The sequence below is a fragment of the Sorex araneus genome, chromosome 1 (genome assembly GCF_027595985.1).
Source record: "Sorex araneus isolate mSorAra2 chromosome 1, mSorAra2.pri, whole genome shotgun sequence".
Classification (NCBI taxonomy): Eukaryota; Metazoa; Chordata; class Mammalia; order Eulipotyphla; family Soricidae; genus Sorex; species Sorex araneus.
This window is the reverse complement of record NC_073302.1, coordinates 32,385,135-32,402,623: the sequence shown is the minus strand read 5'-3', so window position 1 is coordinate 32,402,623 and position 17,489 is coordinate 32,385,135. Positions and strand designations below refer to the sequence as shown.

At 39.7% G+C, this 17,489-nt stretch overlaps 1 protein-coding gene across 1 annotated transcript in view; it reads right to left on the bottom strand.

The window, feature by feature from the left end:
- Positions 1 to 17,489, bottom strand: part of GRIN3A (glutamate ionotropic receptor NMDA type subunit 3A) — a 207,569-nt gene that overhangs the window by 113,952 nt on the left and 76,128 nt on the right. Inside the window, exon 3 of the mRNA XM_004600274.2 lies at positions 15,350 to 16,397. Coding sequence (XP_004600331.1) covers positions 15,350 to 16,397 — 1,048 coding nt within the window. The remainder of the gene's footprint in view (positions 1 to 15,349; positions 16,398 to 17,489) is intronic.

The window sequence follows — 17,489 nt, the reverse complement described above, 5'->3', positions numbered from 1 at the left end:
GCCAGCTCCTTGGACCCCAAACACCCCAGCCGTCCCTCTCCCCCCGGACTGCCACCCTAGTGGCCGGCACACCGCCCCTAAGCACCGGAGCCGTTGTCTCTTCTGACACAGGTGTGTGCTATTGTGTGGAAAGGGGCATGGCCTAAACACCAGGCGTGTGGCCTAGGCAAAGTGGACGTGGCCTCTTTTCAGGCCAGCGGCTGCTGATATTCTCAGGAAACTCATCTATATGTTATTTCATCTCAGCCTTCATTACCTATGTCATGTCCAAGAGTAACATCCTAGCTATCCATAAACAGTAGGACAATAAAACATAAGACTACACATAAGGATTAGAGGAACATCTGAGTGGGAGGCCATGTTCTAGAAAGGAAAATAAAAAGACAAGCACCATTGATCGAGCCCATCCTGAATCTTTTTTCACAACAAGAGGGAACAGGGATACTGATCTTGAAGGTCCCTCTTCCATATCACAACAACATGAAGAAACAGTGCAAATCCCCATTGCAAAGATGAGGACGATGAAAGGAGTCCAGAAATCTCAATAGGCGTTTCCTGCAAACTTAAGCTCTCTGATGAAGAATTCAGACTTGAAATCCTCAAGATGTTCAATGAACTCAATGGAAGGGTTGACAACTTAAAGGACGACCTGACAGAAACAGTACAACAGACAGCCGAGAAAATATGGTAAGAAATGAGAGCAGAAATAAAAAACCTACAAAAAGAAATGAAGGATTAGGTAGATGAAATAAAAAACTCTGTGGCTGCCCTCAACAACAGAATGACTGCAGCAGAAGACAAAATCAGTGAGCTTGAAGATCAGCTGCAAGAAGTCTACAGGCAACAACAAACAATAGGAAGAAACCTCAAAATAGCTCTAGGGCGACTCAGAGTCCTAGGGGATGATTTCAAGAGGAACAACATTAGAACCATTGGAGTACCAGAAGTAGTGCTAATCATGGGAACCAACCCCAATGAAAAAGCCACAGTCAAACAAATCATTGCTGAAAAGTTCCCAGAGCTGGAGAATGCAGGCATCCAGATTCAAGGCGCCCAAAGGGTGCCAGCTAAAAGAGACGCTAACAGAAAAACCCCAAGACATATCATAGTTAGAATGATGGATGTAATGGATAGAGACACTATACTGCAAGCAGCAAGGTCGAAGAAGGAAATCGCATAAAAAGGAGCACCCCTTAGATTCACAGCAGGCCTATCAGAGGAAACCCTCCAAGCCCAAAGGCAATAGTGGGATATAGTGAAAAAACTCAATGAAATGAACGCTTCACCAAGAATACTTTATCCGGCTAAACTCTCATTCAAACTCGAAGGAATGATACACTATTTTTGGGATAAACAACAGCTCAGGAACTTCATAGACTCAAAACCAAACCTAAAAGAAGGACAAAAGGGGCTATTGTAAGACAAGGAGAACCCCTACAAGCACAACAAACCCGTACAGAAAGATGGCGCAAAATCCCATAACAATAATCTCTCTTAATGTCAATGGTCTAAATTCACCAATTAAGAGACACAGAGTGGCAAAATGGATTCAGAGACTGAACCCAACATTTTGCTGCCTGCAAGAATCGCATCTGAATAACCAGAACAAACACAGACTCAAAGTCAAAGGATGGAAAACAATCCTGCAAGCAAACAACTCTCTCAAAAAAGCTGGGCTGATGACGGGAAATAATCATCCTCTTCGGTTTTTTTCCCTTTGTCAGACAGCGTGGCGATTACTAAACAGGCGTGAACTCGGTGGCGCGGGGCAAGGGGGAAAAAGAAAAGTTATGTAACAAACAGCAGGACTTAATATCTCTCTATTCTTAGCAATGGAGAACTATCAAATGCCTCATTGGCAATAGGACTGTCTTTTTCTTTTTGGGGGGAAACCCCAGCAACGGTAGTGAGTTGTGTGTTGAAACATGGAATGTAATCGAGATAAGCGTAAATGAAGTGAAACTTATCACGTACAAGGGTGGGGACTAGGGAGGTGGGAGGGGGCGGCAGATATACTGGGGGGGTTGGTGACGGAAGATGGGCACTGGTGAAGGGAAGGGTGTTTGAATATTGTATAACTGACATAATCCTGAGAACTTTGTAACCCTCCACTTGGTGATTCAATAAAAAAAAAAAAAGAAAGAAAAGCAAAAAAAAAAAAAAAAGCTGGGCTGTCTGTATTAGTATTGGACACCATAGATTTCAGGTTGAAAAAGATTAGAAAGGATAGGGAAGGCCATTTTTTATTAATCAAGAGATATGTACAGCAGGAAGAAATCACACTCCTAAACGTGTATGTACCCAATGAGGAACCAAACAACAACAATTCCTACAACAACTGCTAACAGAACTTAAAAAGGACATCTAGAGCAACACAATAGTAATTGGAGACTTCAACACTGCCCTATTACCCCTGGATAGATCAAGAAGATTAAAACCCACCAAGGAAATATTGGCTTTGAAGGAAGAAATGGAAGAGAGAGGGCTAATAGATCTATACAGGGCTATATATCCCCAAAAAAGGGAATACGCATTCTTTTCCAGTGCACATGGAACATATTCCATAATAGACCATGTGCTGGGCCACACAACATACCTCAACAGAATCAGGAAGATAGACATTGTATCAGCTATCTTTTCAGACCATGATGCACTGAAGATAGAAGTTAATCACACACAGGTGCAGAAAACTAAATAAAATACCTGGAAATTAAACAACTCTATGTTGAACAATGAGTGGGTCAGGAAAGAAATCAAGGAAGAAATCGAAATGTACCTGGAAACAAATGAGAATGAAGACACGAACTACCAGAACCTGTGGGACGCAGCTAAAGTTGTGTTAAGGGGAAAATTTATAGCTCTGCAAGCATTCCTCAGGAAGGAAGAAAGATCCCCCATAAATAACTTGACTCCACAGTTTAAGATTTTAGAAAAGGACCAACAAAAGGAGCCCAAACAAGGCAGAAGAAAAGAGATAATAAAACTTAGGGCAGAAATCAACGACATAGAAAACCAAAAGACAATCTGAAAGATCAGTGAAACCAAGAGCTGGTTCTTCGAGAAAGTAAACAAGATGGATAAACCATTAGCTAGACTCACAAAGAAAGAGAGAGAGAGAACCCTTATAAGCAGAATCAGAAATGAAAAGGGGGACATCATAACAGAAACCAAAGAAATTCAAAAGATTATTAGAGACTACTTTGAAAAACTGTATGCTACAAAACAAGAGAACCTAGAATAAATGGATAAATTCCTGGATTCCTACAATCTCCCAAGACTGAACCAAGAAGACCAGGAATACCTGAATAGTCCTATTAATATCAAGGAAATTGAAGCTGTATCAAAAGTCTTCCCAAAATGAAAATCCCAGGTCCAAATTTAATGTGATCCCTATAAAGATACCCTTGACACTCTTCAAAGAAATGGAACACTTGAAATTCATATGGGACAATAAGCCCCCATGAATAGCAAAATCAATTCTTGAGAAAAAGAAAATGGGAGGAATCAACCTGCCCAACTTCAAACTCTACTGAAAAATGGTAGTAATTAAAACAGCATGGTACTGGAACAAAGGCAGAGCTGTAGACCAATGGAACAGGATTGAATATTCTGACACACCACCCCAAATATATGATCATCTAATCTTTGATAAGGGAACAAGAAATGTGAAGTGGAGCAAGGAAAGCATGTTTAACAAATTGTGCTGGCAAAACTGGACAGCTATATATGCAAAAAAAAAAAATGGACTCAGATCTCCACCTATCACCATATACAAAAGTTAGATCAAAATGAATTAAAGACCTCAACATCAGACCAGAATCCATAAGGTACATTGAAGACAAGGTCGGCAAAACCCTCCACGACATTGTAGTCAATAGTATCTTCAAAACTGACACACCACTGGCCAAGCAAATGAAAATAAATAAATGGGACTACCTTAAACTAAGAAGCTTCTGCACCTCAAAAAATACAGTGACCAAAGTACAAAGACAGCCTACAGAATGGGAAAGGATATTTACCCAATACCCGTCTGATAAGGGGTTGATATCAAGGATATACAAGGCACTGGTTGAACTCTACAAGAAGAAAACTGCCAACCCAATCAAAAAATGGGGTGATGAAATGAACAGCAACTTCCCCAAAGAAGAAATCTGAATGGCTGAGAGGCACATGAGAAAATGCTCGACATCACTAATCATCAGAGAGATGCAGATCAAAACAACAATGAGATACCATCTCACACCACAGAGACTGGCCTACATCCAAACAAACAAAAGCAGTCAGTGTTGGCGTAGATGTGAAGAGAAAGGGACTCTTCTTCACTGCTGGTGGGAATGCTGACTTCTTCAGCCCTTTTGGAAAACAATATGGACAATTCTCAAAAAGTTAGAAATTGAGCTTCCATTTGATCCAGCAATACCATTCCTGGGAATATATCCTGGAGAGGCAAAAAGGTTTAGTAGAAATGACATTTGCATTTCTATGTTCATTGCAGCACTGTTTAAAATAGCCACAATTTGGAAAAAACCCGAGTGCCCGAGAACAGATGACTGGTTAAAGAAACTTTGGTACAGGGCTGGAGCAATAGCACAGTGGGTAGGGCGTTTGCCTTGCACACGACTACCCGGGTTCAATTCCCAGCATCCCATATCCCTGAGCACCGCCAGGAGTAATTCCTGAGTGCAGAGCCAGGAGTAACCCCTGTGCATCGCCGGGTGTGACCCAAAAAGCCAAAAAAAAAAACCACTTTGGTACATTTACACAATGGAATACTATGCAGCTGTTAGAAAAGATGAAGTCATGAAATTTGCATATAAGTGGATCAACATGGAAAGTATCATGTTGAGTGAAATGAGTCAGAAAGAAAGAGACAGACATAGAAAGATCGTACTCATCTGTAGAATATAAAGTAGCAGAATGGGAGACTAACACCCAAGAGTAGTAGAGATAAGAACCAGGAGGTCTGCCCCACAGTGTGGAAACTGGCCTCACATGCTGGGGGGAAAGGCAGCTGAGATAGAGAAGGGAACACCTAGTAGAGAATGTTGGGAGGACCCACTTGGGTTGAAAGCTGCTTGCTGAAAGTGGACTATAGACCGAACATGATGGCCACTCAATACCTCTATTGCAAACTACAACATCCAACAGGAGAGAGAACAAAATGGAGAGGCAGGGTGGGGTGGTGGGGGTTGGGGTGGGGGTGGTGGGAGAGATACTGGGAACATTGGTGAAAGAGAATGGGCACTGGTGGAGGGATATAAATGAAATGCAAACATGAAAGTTCATAAGTTTGTAACTGTACTTCACAGTGATTTACTAATAAAATTTTTTTTAAAAGTTTGTCTTGTCTTTTTAAAGACAAGAAGATTCTTTTTAAAGAATCTTCTTTAACACTTGCAAAACTAGTTTCAAGGCTAAGGATTCCCTAAATTGTCCATGAAGCTCTGTATAGTTCCTTCAAATCTGAATGATAATCAAGCTGGATAGTGTATTCTCTATGAGATGTTTATTTCATTGAGTTTCTGTACAATATTCCTCTATTCTCTTATGGCTCAGAGAGTCTCATTTGATAGATATGCTGTGAGTCTTATGGGCTTTCATTTGCATGTAAATTCTTTTTTTGATCTTACTGCTTTCAATATTCTGCCTTTGTCTTTGGTTTTCATCATTCAAAGTGCATTGTGTCTTGGAGTTTTTTTTATTGAGTTTATTTTTGCTGGGACTCTTTGGGACTTTTGGGCTCTGGTTGCTATTTTACTCAACTCTGAGAAATTATTATTATTATTATTATTATTATTTATTTAGTTTTGAGACTACACCCAATGTACTCAGGACTTACTCCTGTCGGCTCACAGGAATCATAGGAATCACTGGGGTGCCAGTGATCGAACCTGGGTTGGCTGTGTTGAAGACAAGTGCCCTACCTGCTGCACTCCCTTTCCATTCCCATCACTGGGAAATTCTTGTTTATGATTTCTGTCTCAAGGCAAACCTGAGATTTACTGAGACTTTAGTATCACCTTCCTCACCCTTCAGTTCTATCATTTCTGAGTTTCCTCATTTGGGCTCATACTTTCATATGCTTTGCTGACAAACCTGTGTCATTTCTTTGCACTCATTAAAAATCCTCACTCTGGTGACAATAAAATAAATTCTCTTGGAACTTGCAGAGCTGATTAGTTGAAGCTTGTGTTACTATTTTCACTCACTGAACTTGGTGGGCTTCTATGCATATTTCCCATTGGGTTTACGATGATGCTCATGCCATGCTGAGGGCAAATCTTTGTAGTTAGCCCCCCCCCCCACCCATACACACACACCACCAGCATCACACCAGCAGTCTGAGAGATTAGGCTGGAGTTTCTCTTTTTCTTTCCTGCCCATTGTCACCTAGTGACAGGAAGTATAACTTAATAGTGTGAGAACTGATGTCTAGAGCTACTTAAGGAATGTGGGGCTTATATAGAGGAATGTGGTTTATATAGAGGAAGTCAGGCATGGAGGCTGCTGGGACCACGACAGAAAGGGTGAGAACTCCATGACATTATTTTTTAAAACGACAAGATCAAACATTGTTAGAATTTATATGAAATAATAACAGCTCCCTAAATCACTGTATCACTGTCATCCCATGGCTCATCGATTTGTGCGAGCGGGCACCAGTAACATCTCCATTGTAAGACTTGTTGTTACTGTTTTTGGTATATTGAATATGCCATGGGTAGCTTGCCAGGCTCCACCATTAGGGCGAGATACTCTCGGTAGCTTGCCGAGCTCTCCTAGAGGGATGGAGGAATGAAACCCAGGTCAGCCTCATGCAAGGCAAAAGCCCTACCCGCTGTGCTATCGCTCCAGCCAAACAGCCCCTCAAATAGCTAAAGCAATATTAGGGAGAAAGAAGATGGGAGGCTTCTTTTTCCCAATTTCAAACTGCACCATAAAGTTATAGTAATCAAAACAGTATATTACTGGAATAATGAGATACCCTCAGACCAATGGAATAGAATTGAGAGTCCAAAGGCAGATTTTTGGGTCTATGGATAGTTAATCTTTGATATTGGGGCAAAAAATATGAAGTAAAGCAAAGAAAGCTTCTTCAACAAATGGTGTTGGGGTAACCAGTCAGTCACATGAAAAAAATGAAATGAATTTAGACTCTTTCCTTATATCAAACACAAAAGTCAAATAAAAATGGATTAAAGATCTTGATATATGTCATGAATCCATAAATTATATTGAGGAAAAAATAGGTAGAATATTCCATGACATTGATACAAGAAGTATCTTCAATGATTCGATGCATTTGGCCAAGAAAATGGAAGCAAAGTAAACAAATGAGACTACACCATACTATGAAGCTTCTGCACTTCAAAACAAATAATGGCTAGAATAAAAAGATGACCCACAGACAGACAGACTGGGAGGGAATATTCGCCTACCGCTCATATGATAAAGATAATATATAAGATTAACAAAGCACTGGTAGAAATGTACAAGAAATAAAACAAACAACCTCACCAAAAATGGGAGATCGAGATAAACAGAAACTTCCTTAAAAAAGACATATAAATGGCCAAAGGTAAATGAAAAGATGCTATATATCACTTATTGTGGAGAGCCTCCATGGAACCGTGCTTCGTGAACACCTGTTTCTTGTTGGTTGCACCGTGCTTCGTGAACAACACCTGATGGGGAATCAGGATGTCTTGTCACGCTCACAAGTTATGGCTGGTTTATCAGCTGCAGACACTTGAGGGCAAACAGGCAGGGAGAAGTATATAAGGGGGGAAGTCACCTAGCTAGTCGGTTCTCCCTCATGCGTCCCCTTTTCCTCCTTACTCCACGTCCCCGTTCCTGATTTCTTCTCTAACGCATGAGAAAGTTCCTAAATAAATCGCAGCCAAAAGGATCTCCGAGTTGCGTGTTTCTTCGCTGGACGAAGCGGCGCGCGACAACTTATTGCCAGGAAAGTGAAAATCAAACAACAATGAGATATCATTTCACATCAGTGAGACTGGGCACTCATCATAAGGAAAAAACAAACAGTGTTGGCATGGATATGGGAAAAGAGGGACCCTTATTCACTACTGGTGGGGAAGTTGACTGGTCCAGCCTTTTATGCTCTACTGACTGAGCTATCCGGGCTCACTGGTCCAGCCTTTTAGGGAAACAATATGGACACTTCTCAAAACACTAGAAATTGAGCTTCCATATGACCACATCTTGGCTTATATCTCAAGGACCCCCAAACAATATTCAGAAAAATATTGCACTTGTTCATTGCAGCACTATTCACAGTAGCCAAGATCTGGAAACAACCCAAGTGTCCAAAATCAGATGACTGGATAAAGAAACTGTGGAACTCATACACAATGGAACACTGCTCAGCCTAAAGAAAAGAGGAAATTTTACATTTTGCTGTTATGTAGATGGAACTAGAGAAGATCATGCTAAGTGAAGATAATCAAAAGAAGAGGAGAAGACATGGAATGATATCATCATCATCATCATCATCATCATCATCATCCCATTGATGGTCAATTTTCTCAAGCGGTCTCAGTAATGTCTCCATTCGTCCTAGCCCTGAGATTTTAGAAGCCTCTCTTTACTCGTCCTTCCCAATGGTGCCACATTGGGAAGCTCTTTCAGGATCAGGGAATGAAACCCATCATTGTTACTGGTTTTGACATATGAATATGCCATGGGGAGATTACTAGGCTCTCCCATATGGGCAGGAAACTCTCGGTCGCTTACCAGGTTCTCTGAGAGGGAGAACTAGGCTATAAGAGACTCTACGTTGCTCTCTTCTGGGAGCTTGGTTTTATAGTCTTTGGATATTGGCTGTTGATGGGATTACATGGCACCGGGGCAGTTTCTGGGTGTGACCGCCTATCTACTGAAGAAATGGGGGATCTGGGTGGAAGAGGCCCAGTCCCGATCTGAGCAGGCTTGGAGATCTCAGCAGGCCCCAGGTCCCGCACACCTGGGTTCTTCTGCCGGTTCCTTCATGTGTGAGGCTCGTTCGAACATGTGGAGAGTGGCCTTGAGCATCGCTGTGGCTGGGTTCCAGAGGTCTTTGGCTGCCGGGGCTCTGTTTGGGGCGGGGAGGGAAACTCAACCCACCCACTCCAAGGGACCCGGTGAAGACAGCTAGGTGTGGGGGCAAGAGATTCCGCAATCTTTCATACAGGGGAATAACAACAAAAGGCAACAGAAACTAAGAACTGGTCTTGAGTAGAAAGCTTGATCTTGAATAGGAAGCTTACCACAGTGGAGGGAAAGAAAAGGTGACTTGGGATGAGCACCAGGACAATGGCAGATGGAAGAGGATTCTTGGGAGGGGGGGTGTGGTGCTAGATTGTGCTATGCATAAAATTCTATCAGTAACAGTATTGTACACCACAATGCCTAAAATAAAATTTTAAAAGTCATCTGATATTCATCTTTCTCCTGACTCATTTCACTTAGCATCAGTAAAATTTTTGCTAAAAAGGTAAGATTTTTATCTTTTAAAAAAGTAATTGAGTACTACTTTATTATGTATGTGGAGATATATATATACATATATACACATATATAATTTTCTGGTATCCATTGCTGGATTATATTGTAGATCTTTATCAAATAGTTTGAGAGGTCTTCATACTATATAAATAGCTGAACTAGTTTGAATTACCCATCTGTATGAGGATTCCTTTTTATCTCTATACCTTTTTGCTTCTAGTCTTTTTGTTGTTGCTGTTATTTTATTTTATTTTTATAAAATTGTTCACAGTGACTTACTGCATTCAATATTCCAACACAAATCCCACCACCATAATTATTTCCTACTTTCCCATCCACCACTCAAACCTGCCCCAATAGCAGAACCTAAATAATGGGCTGGAGTGATGCACAGCGGGTAGGACCTTTGCCTTGCATGTGGCCGACCCGGGTTCGATTCCTCTGCCCCTCTCGGAGAGCTCAGCAAACTACTGAGAGTATCTTACCTGCAAGGCAGAGCCTGGCAAGCTACCTGTGGTGTATTTGATATGTTAAAAACAGAAACAATAAGTCTCACAATGGAGATGTTGATGGTGCCCACTCGAGCAAATGGATGAGCAAAGGGATGACAGTGACAGTGATATACAGTTGATATACAGTGACAGTGATGATTAAAATGATCAAAAACGATTTCCTTAAAAGAAAGCATGTGAAGATTGTTGTGTCACACCCTAGAGCCATTAAGCTCTTGAATAAGAGATTACTAAGACATTACATGTTAAGCCTTGTGTGTTAAAATTTTCTTAATTGATATCGGTTGCCTTCTACTTTACATCCCATTCAATATGATGTGTTACTTCTGGTATATCAGTGATGTAGAATATGATTTGTCACTCCAGGATTTCTAAATTTTTAATAGGGTGATACAGCTGGGGTTAAATTTTTAACTGGATGGTGACTATGGAGTCCAGAAGCATCACTGCAGCTCATTGATCTCTTTTGAGATTTATGTATGAGTCTCTGGATCATCGTGGTAATAAGCTTATTTGGTGCCAGAGACAGTTCATGGGTGTGGAAGTCGATGTGGAGGACACATGGGCGTGACTTTTAGGCTCCCAGAAGAACAGGGGGATAAGGAAATAGATATCACCCATCCCTGACTCCATGGGAGCCTAGAGATTTGGGTCACAAAACTCACATATCTAAGTTCTTCAACAGATTCATTCATAGATGAAGTTCATCTGAGGCTGTAGAATCCAGCCGTGAGTGTAGCAGTGACTGGGTTATAGAGGTTTTTGACCGTTGGAGATCTGCTTGAGTGGGTGGAGAGACTCACCTGCCCCCCTCTGGGGTGCCCTGGATCTGAGATTCAGCCTGGTGCGGGGTCTGGAGGCATCTCTTTTTGCTTCTAGTCTTTTTGATGTAGGCTATTCTCACAATTATGCATTTACTTTACATTTCCCTGGTAATCTAACCAGATGTTTGCTTGCCTTCTTTGACAAAGTATGTATTTAATCCTTCTATTTTTTTTTAATGGTAGGGGGTTAGACTTTACTCTGTGCTCAGTAAGACCATATAAAATGTTGGGGATTTAACTGGGGATAGGATGTATATAAGGTAAATGCCTTTTCCTATCTCTCCATCATCTCCATTGTATTTTTTAATGGAGTTGTTTTCTTGTGATTGAATTTTCTGAGTTTTTTATATACCTTGGCTATTAATGCAATATAAAATGTATGATATGTAAATATTTTTTCTCCTACTCAGTAGGATGTCTTTTCATTTTATTAATTGTTTCATTTGCTGTATAGAAGCGTTTTTGTTTGATGTAATCATATTTGCTTACTTTGATTTTCATGGAAGTCAGTATCATGGAATATTTTACTTATATTTTCTTCAAAGTATTTTACATTTTGGGGGTTATTATGCAAATCTTTCACCCACTGAGTTAAATTTTGTGCAGGATGTGAGATAGTAATCCAGTTTTATTCTTTGCAATCTAGTTTTCCCAAAAACTATTTTTGAAAACACTTTTCTCCATTTTGTGCTCTTATTCAAACCATCTTCTATACTTTGTTTATTAAAATTGTCTTTTAATAATTTTTTTGTATAGCACATCTAGCAGATCCATTATAAAATTTTGTTGTGAAACTGAATGGCATGTCATTCCTGCCATCTTTCTCCATCTAGATGTGCAGAAAATCTGTGGGAAGAGCAGTTCTAAACTACAGCGTTTCTTAGGTTTTTTAAATTTTTCTTTTGAGAAATTTTCTCTCTAGACTATTAATTTAAACATGCCTTGTTACTTTTCCTATTCTGGTTTGTTGGGTTTTTTTTGTTTGGTACCTGGAAAGGAACACAAACTCTCACTCTCATAAAGCACATGCTGGACCACTGAACTAGCTTCCTGGCTTACTTATTCTGTTCTTTCATTTTTCCTGGCTTTCTGATTGTATAGCTCATGGTGTAGAAATCATGGATGCATCTTTCCCTCTAGTCCTGGAGCTTCTTCACATGCAGTCATGTCACTGTGCTAATTTCTTTTCTAGCAGACCTCCCATTTCTGGCTAGCTTACTCACTCATGTCCTTCAAATTTTGGTAAGGTTTCTTTGCACAAGGTGTGTGTGGGGTCCTTCTCTGATTTTCCATTCAAATCAGATCTCCAATGAGCCTCTTAGATTCTGCTACATTTTCCTTTAGAGTAATTTCTCATGGTATAGGCAATGCCTATAATTAGCTGAATTATTTACTCCCTTGATTAATGTCATGTATTTCTATTAAAGTCCATGTTGCAAGGACCAGGTCTGTTTTGTTCACCGCTAAATTTTCGGCCATTCAGCATGGAGTTTGGAAAACAAGTTGCTGACATTTTGTGAATGAAAAAATAAATGAAGGTTAGATGTAGTTTCATTTTCTTTCCCTTCACTTCAAACTTCATTTTCAGTGTCTTGTTTGTCTTGGCATTTTGACAGCCCTCCTTTCCCCAAGATCAGATTTTATTATAGAAATCATATATTTTATTAGTCAGGCACATGCGGTTATATGAATATCAATAAAGGTTTTTTTATTATTTGAGGAAATACTTATCATTTCCTAGTAGCAAGTGAGTGCATGTGTCATTTACCTTAATATTTCTGGTTAAAGTTTGCTCTTGCTTTCACAGCAGGTCTATTTAAATTTTTGTATTTACTTGAATATCTACCTGGAATATTTCTCTAAAGCAGCATCATTTGCCTATATAAAAATGATATTAGTTTCCTATTCACTAAGACACTTTTAAACATACAGATGTTAGAGACAAAATGCCAAAGTAAAGAGAGCATTTTAGGTAAGAAACTGGAAAACAAACACAGAAAGTCCATTAAAACCAACAAACAGCCTGTTTTGAATGATTATCCTTTCATCCAGCCAATCCATCCTGATGAGAAGTGGAGCTCTATATTTGGATATGCTTTATAGTTTAAGAAGTGATTTTCTTACCTTGTCTAATATCTCAGATCAGATGTCAACGGCTAGAAGGTCCTAAGAACATTATGACTATTTCTTAGATCACAGACTCAGATGAAAACATCATTGAATAAAAATAACATTACAGTTTCTGTCCACCTGTCCATCATCCCAAAATGCCAAAAAGAAATGACTTCAGATAATGAGGTAATGGGTGCCTGCTTCCATCTGTCTACTTTTCTCTATTTTCTGCATTGCCTATAATGAATAGTGCTAGTTTTATGTCAGAGAAATTCCCAGATAAGCTCTATTAAATAGATCAGTCATAAATTCTTGCTTTCATGGTTTTATGCTTCAAGAGCCTACCTGCTTTGAAGCATGGCACTTGCTTCCCAGAAGAGTTGGTGGGAGGCTGTGAGAAGCTACATATATTACTTATAGTGTAAAATAAATTACTCTGGCAAAAGTAGTTCAGCTAAGTGAGAGTAGAGAACCATCTTCAATTTCATTTGCACAGCAGGTCAGTCTTTCTCCCTTGGGGTTATCTGTAGGAGCAGCCAGCAACAAGATTATTTCTTCTCTCCAACCCCCATTAGAAAAATAGTATTCTGTCCTGCCCTGACTGCAACAGGAGTGAATCGTAAATTCCTACATAGCCTTTTGCAATTAAGTTTTATTCTGACTCAAAGTAGTTGGTTGAAGCTAGTGAATCTCAACTCTGAAATGGTGATCAAATGTTTACGCACTAACTCTTAATAATGCTATTAATTGTGCAAAATGTATAGCCAGCAGGCTAAACAATGATAACCAAGAAGCAAAAGGGTGCTATTACTCAGTTATCTGAGATCTCAATTATAGATAATGTTGTAGTCAGCACTCAACTGATGGACCGTGTATAAATACAGATTTTTTAAAAACTACTTTTAAAGACAAGAGTTTCATACAAATATATTTCATTTAGGAATCTTTTGTATGTGGTACCTAGATGATGAAATTGATCTAGTTATGTAAAATTGATCTAGTAAACATAAAAATTTAGGCAAAAATGACTTTCACAAAAAGAAAATGTTAGTATGAAGTAAAATATGTTATAGAGAAGTAATTTTAAGGAAAGTAAAGAAAGAAATCTTAGGAGTCCCTTTTTCAGGTTAGGGGTGGTTAGATGGAATCTAAGCACTCAGTATATGAATTTATAGGAGATATTTTCTTAAATAATGCTTCTAGGAAGTCTTGGAATTGTTATTGCTAAAGTTTGAAGGACACCATTATAACGGAAACATGGGGAAATTATCCCAAGATGACTAAAGAAGGGCTTGAGATGAGAGAAAGGAGGTAATTAAGAGCATTAATTTAAACATACAAGAAAATTATGACTAGATGGAAGCCTGGATGACATGAGTATGTGAGGTGACTCAAGAAAACAAAAAAATGCAAAATTGAGTGTTGAAGCGTCCAGGTTGTAACAAATGCTCCATCTTTATCACCTCTCACTTAGATTTAGATTTCCCCCTCTCCCATAGAGCATAAAACAGAATATCCCAGTAGACCTTCAGGAGATCAGAAACTTCCACAGGAATAATACTTACATTGTAAACAATGTTTTCAAGCACCAGAAACAAAATAGCATCAAGTGAATATGGAAAATGAATATGGAAAATGAAATTTGAATATTGCTAAAATGGGCAAACCAAAAACCCCCATTTTCATCAGAAATTAAGTACACACATAGACACACATGTGCACATACACACACACATACATCCTCATTCTAATTCTCATGATTTGAACTAGTTCCTTGTGAGCCTAAGATCTGGGAAGAAGTGAGGCACGATAGGTGGGATGTTGTTAATATTCATCTCAGAAAGGCAAATTTTAGTCTGCAGTGTGGCATTCAAAGGTTTGCATGATTTTGCCACAGGGCACCTTTATCTTCTTATCATCTTTTCTTCTTTTTGCCCAAGATATGCCAATATCTTGCGACTTGATTATACCTGTTGCTTTTCTTCAACATTTCTCCTCTTATGATACTACTCAAGGGCTTTAATACAGTGTCACTTTTCCACCCAGGATTCCTACTAGCTTCAATCTCATGCCTGAGTTCTAGCTCTATATTTGAAATACAGTTTGGATTTGAGCTGGGTGTCCAAAATAGCACTTTTTAAATGCCATGTATAAACTTGTCTCATCATCATATATTCTTATCCATCAATTGCTCTTTCTGATTCTTTGAATTGTACTCTCATCTCAAACACCTGAGATGTCAAAAATCCTGTTATAGCAAAGTGCATTTATTTTAAGTATGACAGAACATATTGTTCTGTTAGAGGCAAGAATAAAGACGTACTACAACATAAGATACAACATACTGAGTTATAATAGATAATCAAAATACACGCTAGAATAAAAAAGAAAGATTACCTTAGGGTCATGTATTCCAGAAAGCTCTTCATAGATCTTCTCACCTACCATGACAGCAGCCAAGTTAGCCGTGTATGTGGAAAGGCAAAACATACAGAAAATGGCCCAAAGGTTCATTAGAAACCTTCCAGTCCAGCACTTTGGGGGTTTAATGGCTGCTGTTCTACCAAACAGGAGGGCATAACAGACATTCAAGGCTGATGAGAAGGAAAAGACTTTACTTCTATTCCGGCCCTTGGGAGTCATACCAAAGGGGCTCTTCCATTCATAGAGAGTGAGGAAGATGGCAGTGATATGCAGAGCCACAAAAATCCCCAGCCACATTGTCCAGTGGAGTGGCCACATGAAGGCTCCAATGGGAGCTGCTGTGTCTCGGGTCCTCACTAAGATGCCCAAGCTTGTGGAGAAGAAAGGACTGGTGAAATCTATCACCTGACTTCGTGCAGTATTAATGCTGAAGGAAGTGACTGCCATGTGAGCAGATCCACTCAGGAGATCACCGACCAGCCCAGTCCAATGACCATTTTTCCAAGCGCCGTACTTTCCATCTCCAACAATATAGAGGTCAAAGTCAAAGTCCATGTCTTCGGCCAACTTTTCCAGCAGATCAATGCAATATCCATAGCAACACTTCTTGAATTGGATGGGCACAGTGTCATTACTGCTATGGAGACTGCTAAAAAGGCTGTCCAATATGGAAGAGTCATTAGTCATGGGGTCTAGACAGAGTTGGCCAGCAGGGCACAAACCTTCATCATCAACCTCCCGTGTGAAGACAAATGGATGTTCTATCAATGTAACCACTCTCAAGTGCAGCTTGCTTGGGTGCTGGAAGTGGGTTTTGTGCCTCTGGGCCTGCTCTGGCCATATTCCATAGTTCATGACAATCTTTCCTCCTTGCCAGCTGCCCAAGCGGGTCCACATAGGCTGTCCCATGGGATCATGTTGTAGATTCCAGATGAAAAAATTATTTTCTGAGCTGATGATCGTGGAGCCTTTTACTCTGATGGAACCACTGAGCCCTCTGAAAGTGGTGTTAGCCAGAAACCTGACAAAGAGGAGAAAAGGCACAAAGTAAGGAAGAAAGGCGAGGCGAGGCTAAAGCAATTGCTCATCTTATTTCTGTCTTAATAAAAAGAACTTTTTTTTTAAAGAAAAAATTACCTATAATCTCTGTAGGAACTAATATGCTGGATACTTCCAAGAATTCTATTTCCCTGAGCACATTCAGGTTCTAACGCCCAAGCTGGGTGTTTGACTCTTGGTCTTATTTCAGATTTCTTTATTCCTACTGAAAGGATATGTTGTTTCCTGTTTGCAAGTTCTTATTTTATTTATTTATTTATTTATTCATTTATTTACTTATTTGTTTTTTGGGTCACACCTGGCAATGCACAGGGGTTCCTCCTGGCTCTGCACTCAGGCATCCCTCCTGGCGGTGTTCAGGGGACCATATGGGATGCTGGGAATCGAACTCAGGTCAGCCTCGTGCAATGCAAATGCCCTACCTGCTGTGCTATTGCTCCAGCCCTGTTTGCAAGTTCTTAATTACATGTTTTAAAGCTTTCTTAGCAATAGAATTTCTTAGCATCGTTAGCATGTGTTATTTCTACTATTTTCTACATTCAATTTTAACTACGTTTTAACAGGGTTTTATTTCCTTGGTGCAAGAAAAAAGTTTTAATAAATATGCATATACTTTTAGAATTGTTTAGCATGCATTAATAATTTTAGAGAAGAGTCAAATCTTGTTAACAGCATTATTCTTTATAGACTGGAAACAATCAACATTTCTCTCCCCATGAGGCCAGTCAAAGCTGCATGTTGGATATCATCCATGGAACAAAGGAAAAGATGATAAATAGAATTGCAACTCTCAGGATAGCCTCAGGCTACCTTCCTTCTAAGTCATTAGAGAAAAACATTGGCTCTTGCTCGAGAGAGCACTTCTGCCAGAAGTCAAAGCAAGGAAAATTACCAGTGGAATAATATACTGATTTGTAACCCTGTGAACCAGAGAAACGTCCCTGTATCTGCCAATGTGGATGAGACTGGAAAAGATTTGGTTAGAGTTTCTTTCTTCAGTCTGGGAAGGTAAAGAACAGGAGGTAGCATATAAGCCTGTGGCACCTCTGTACTC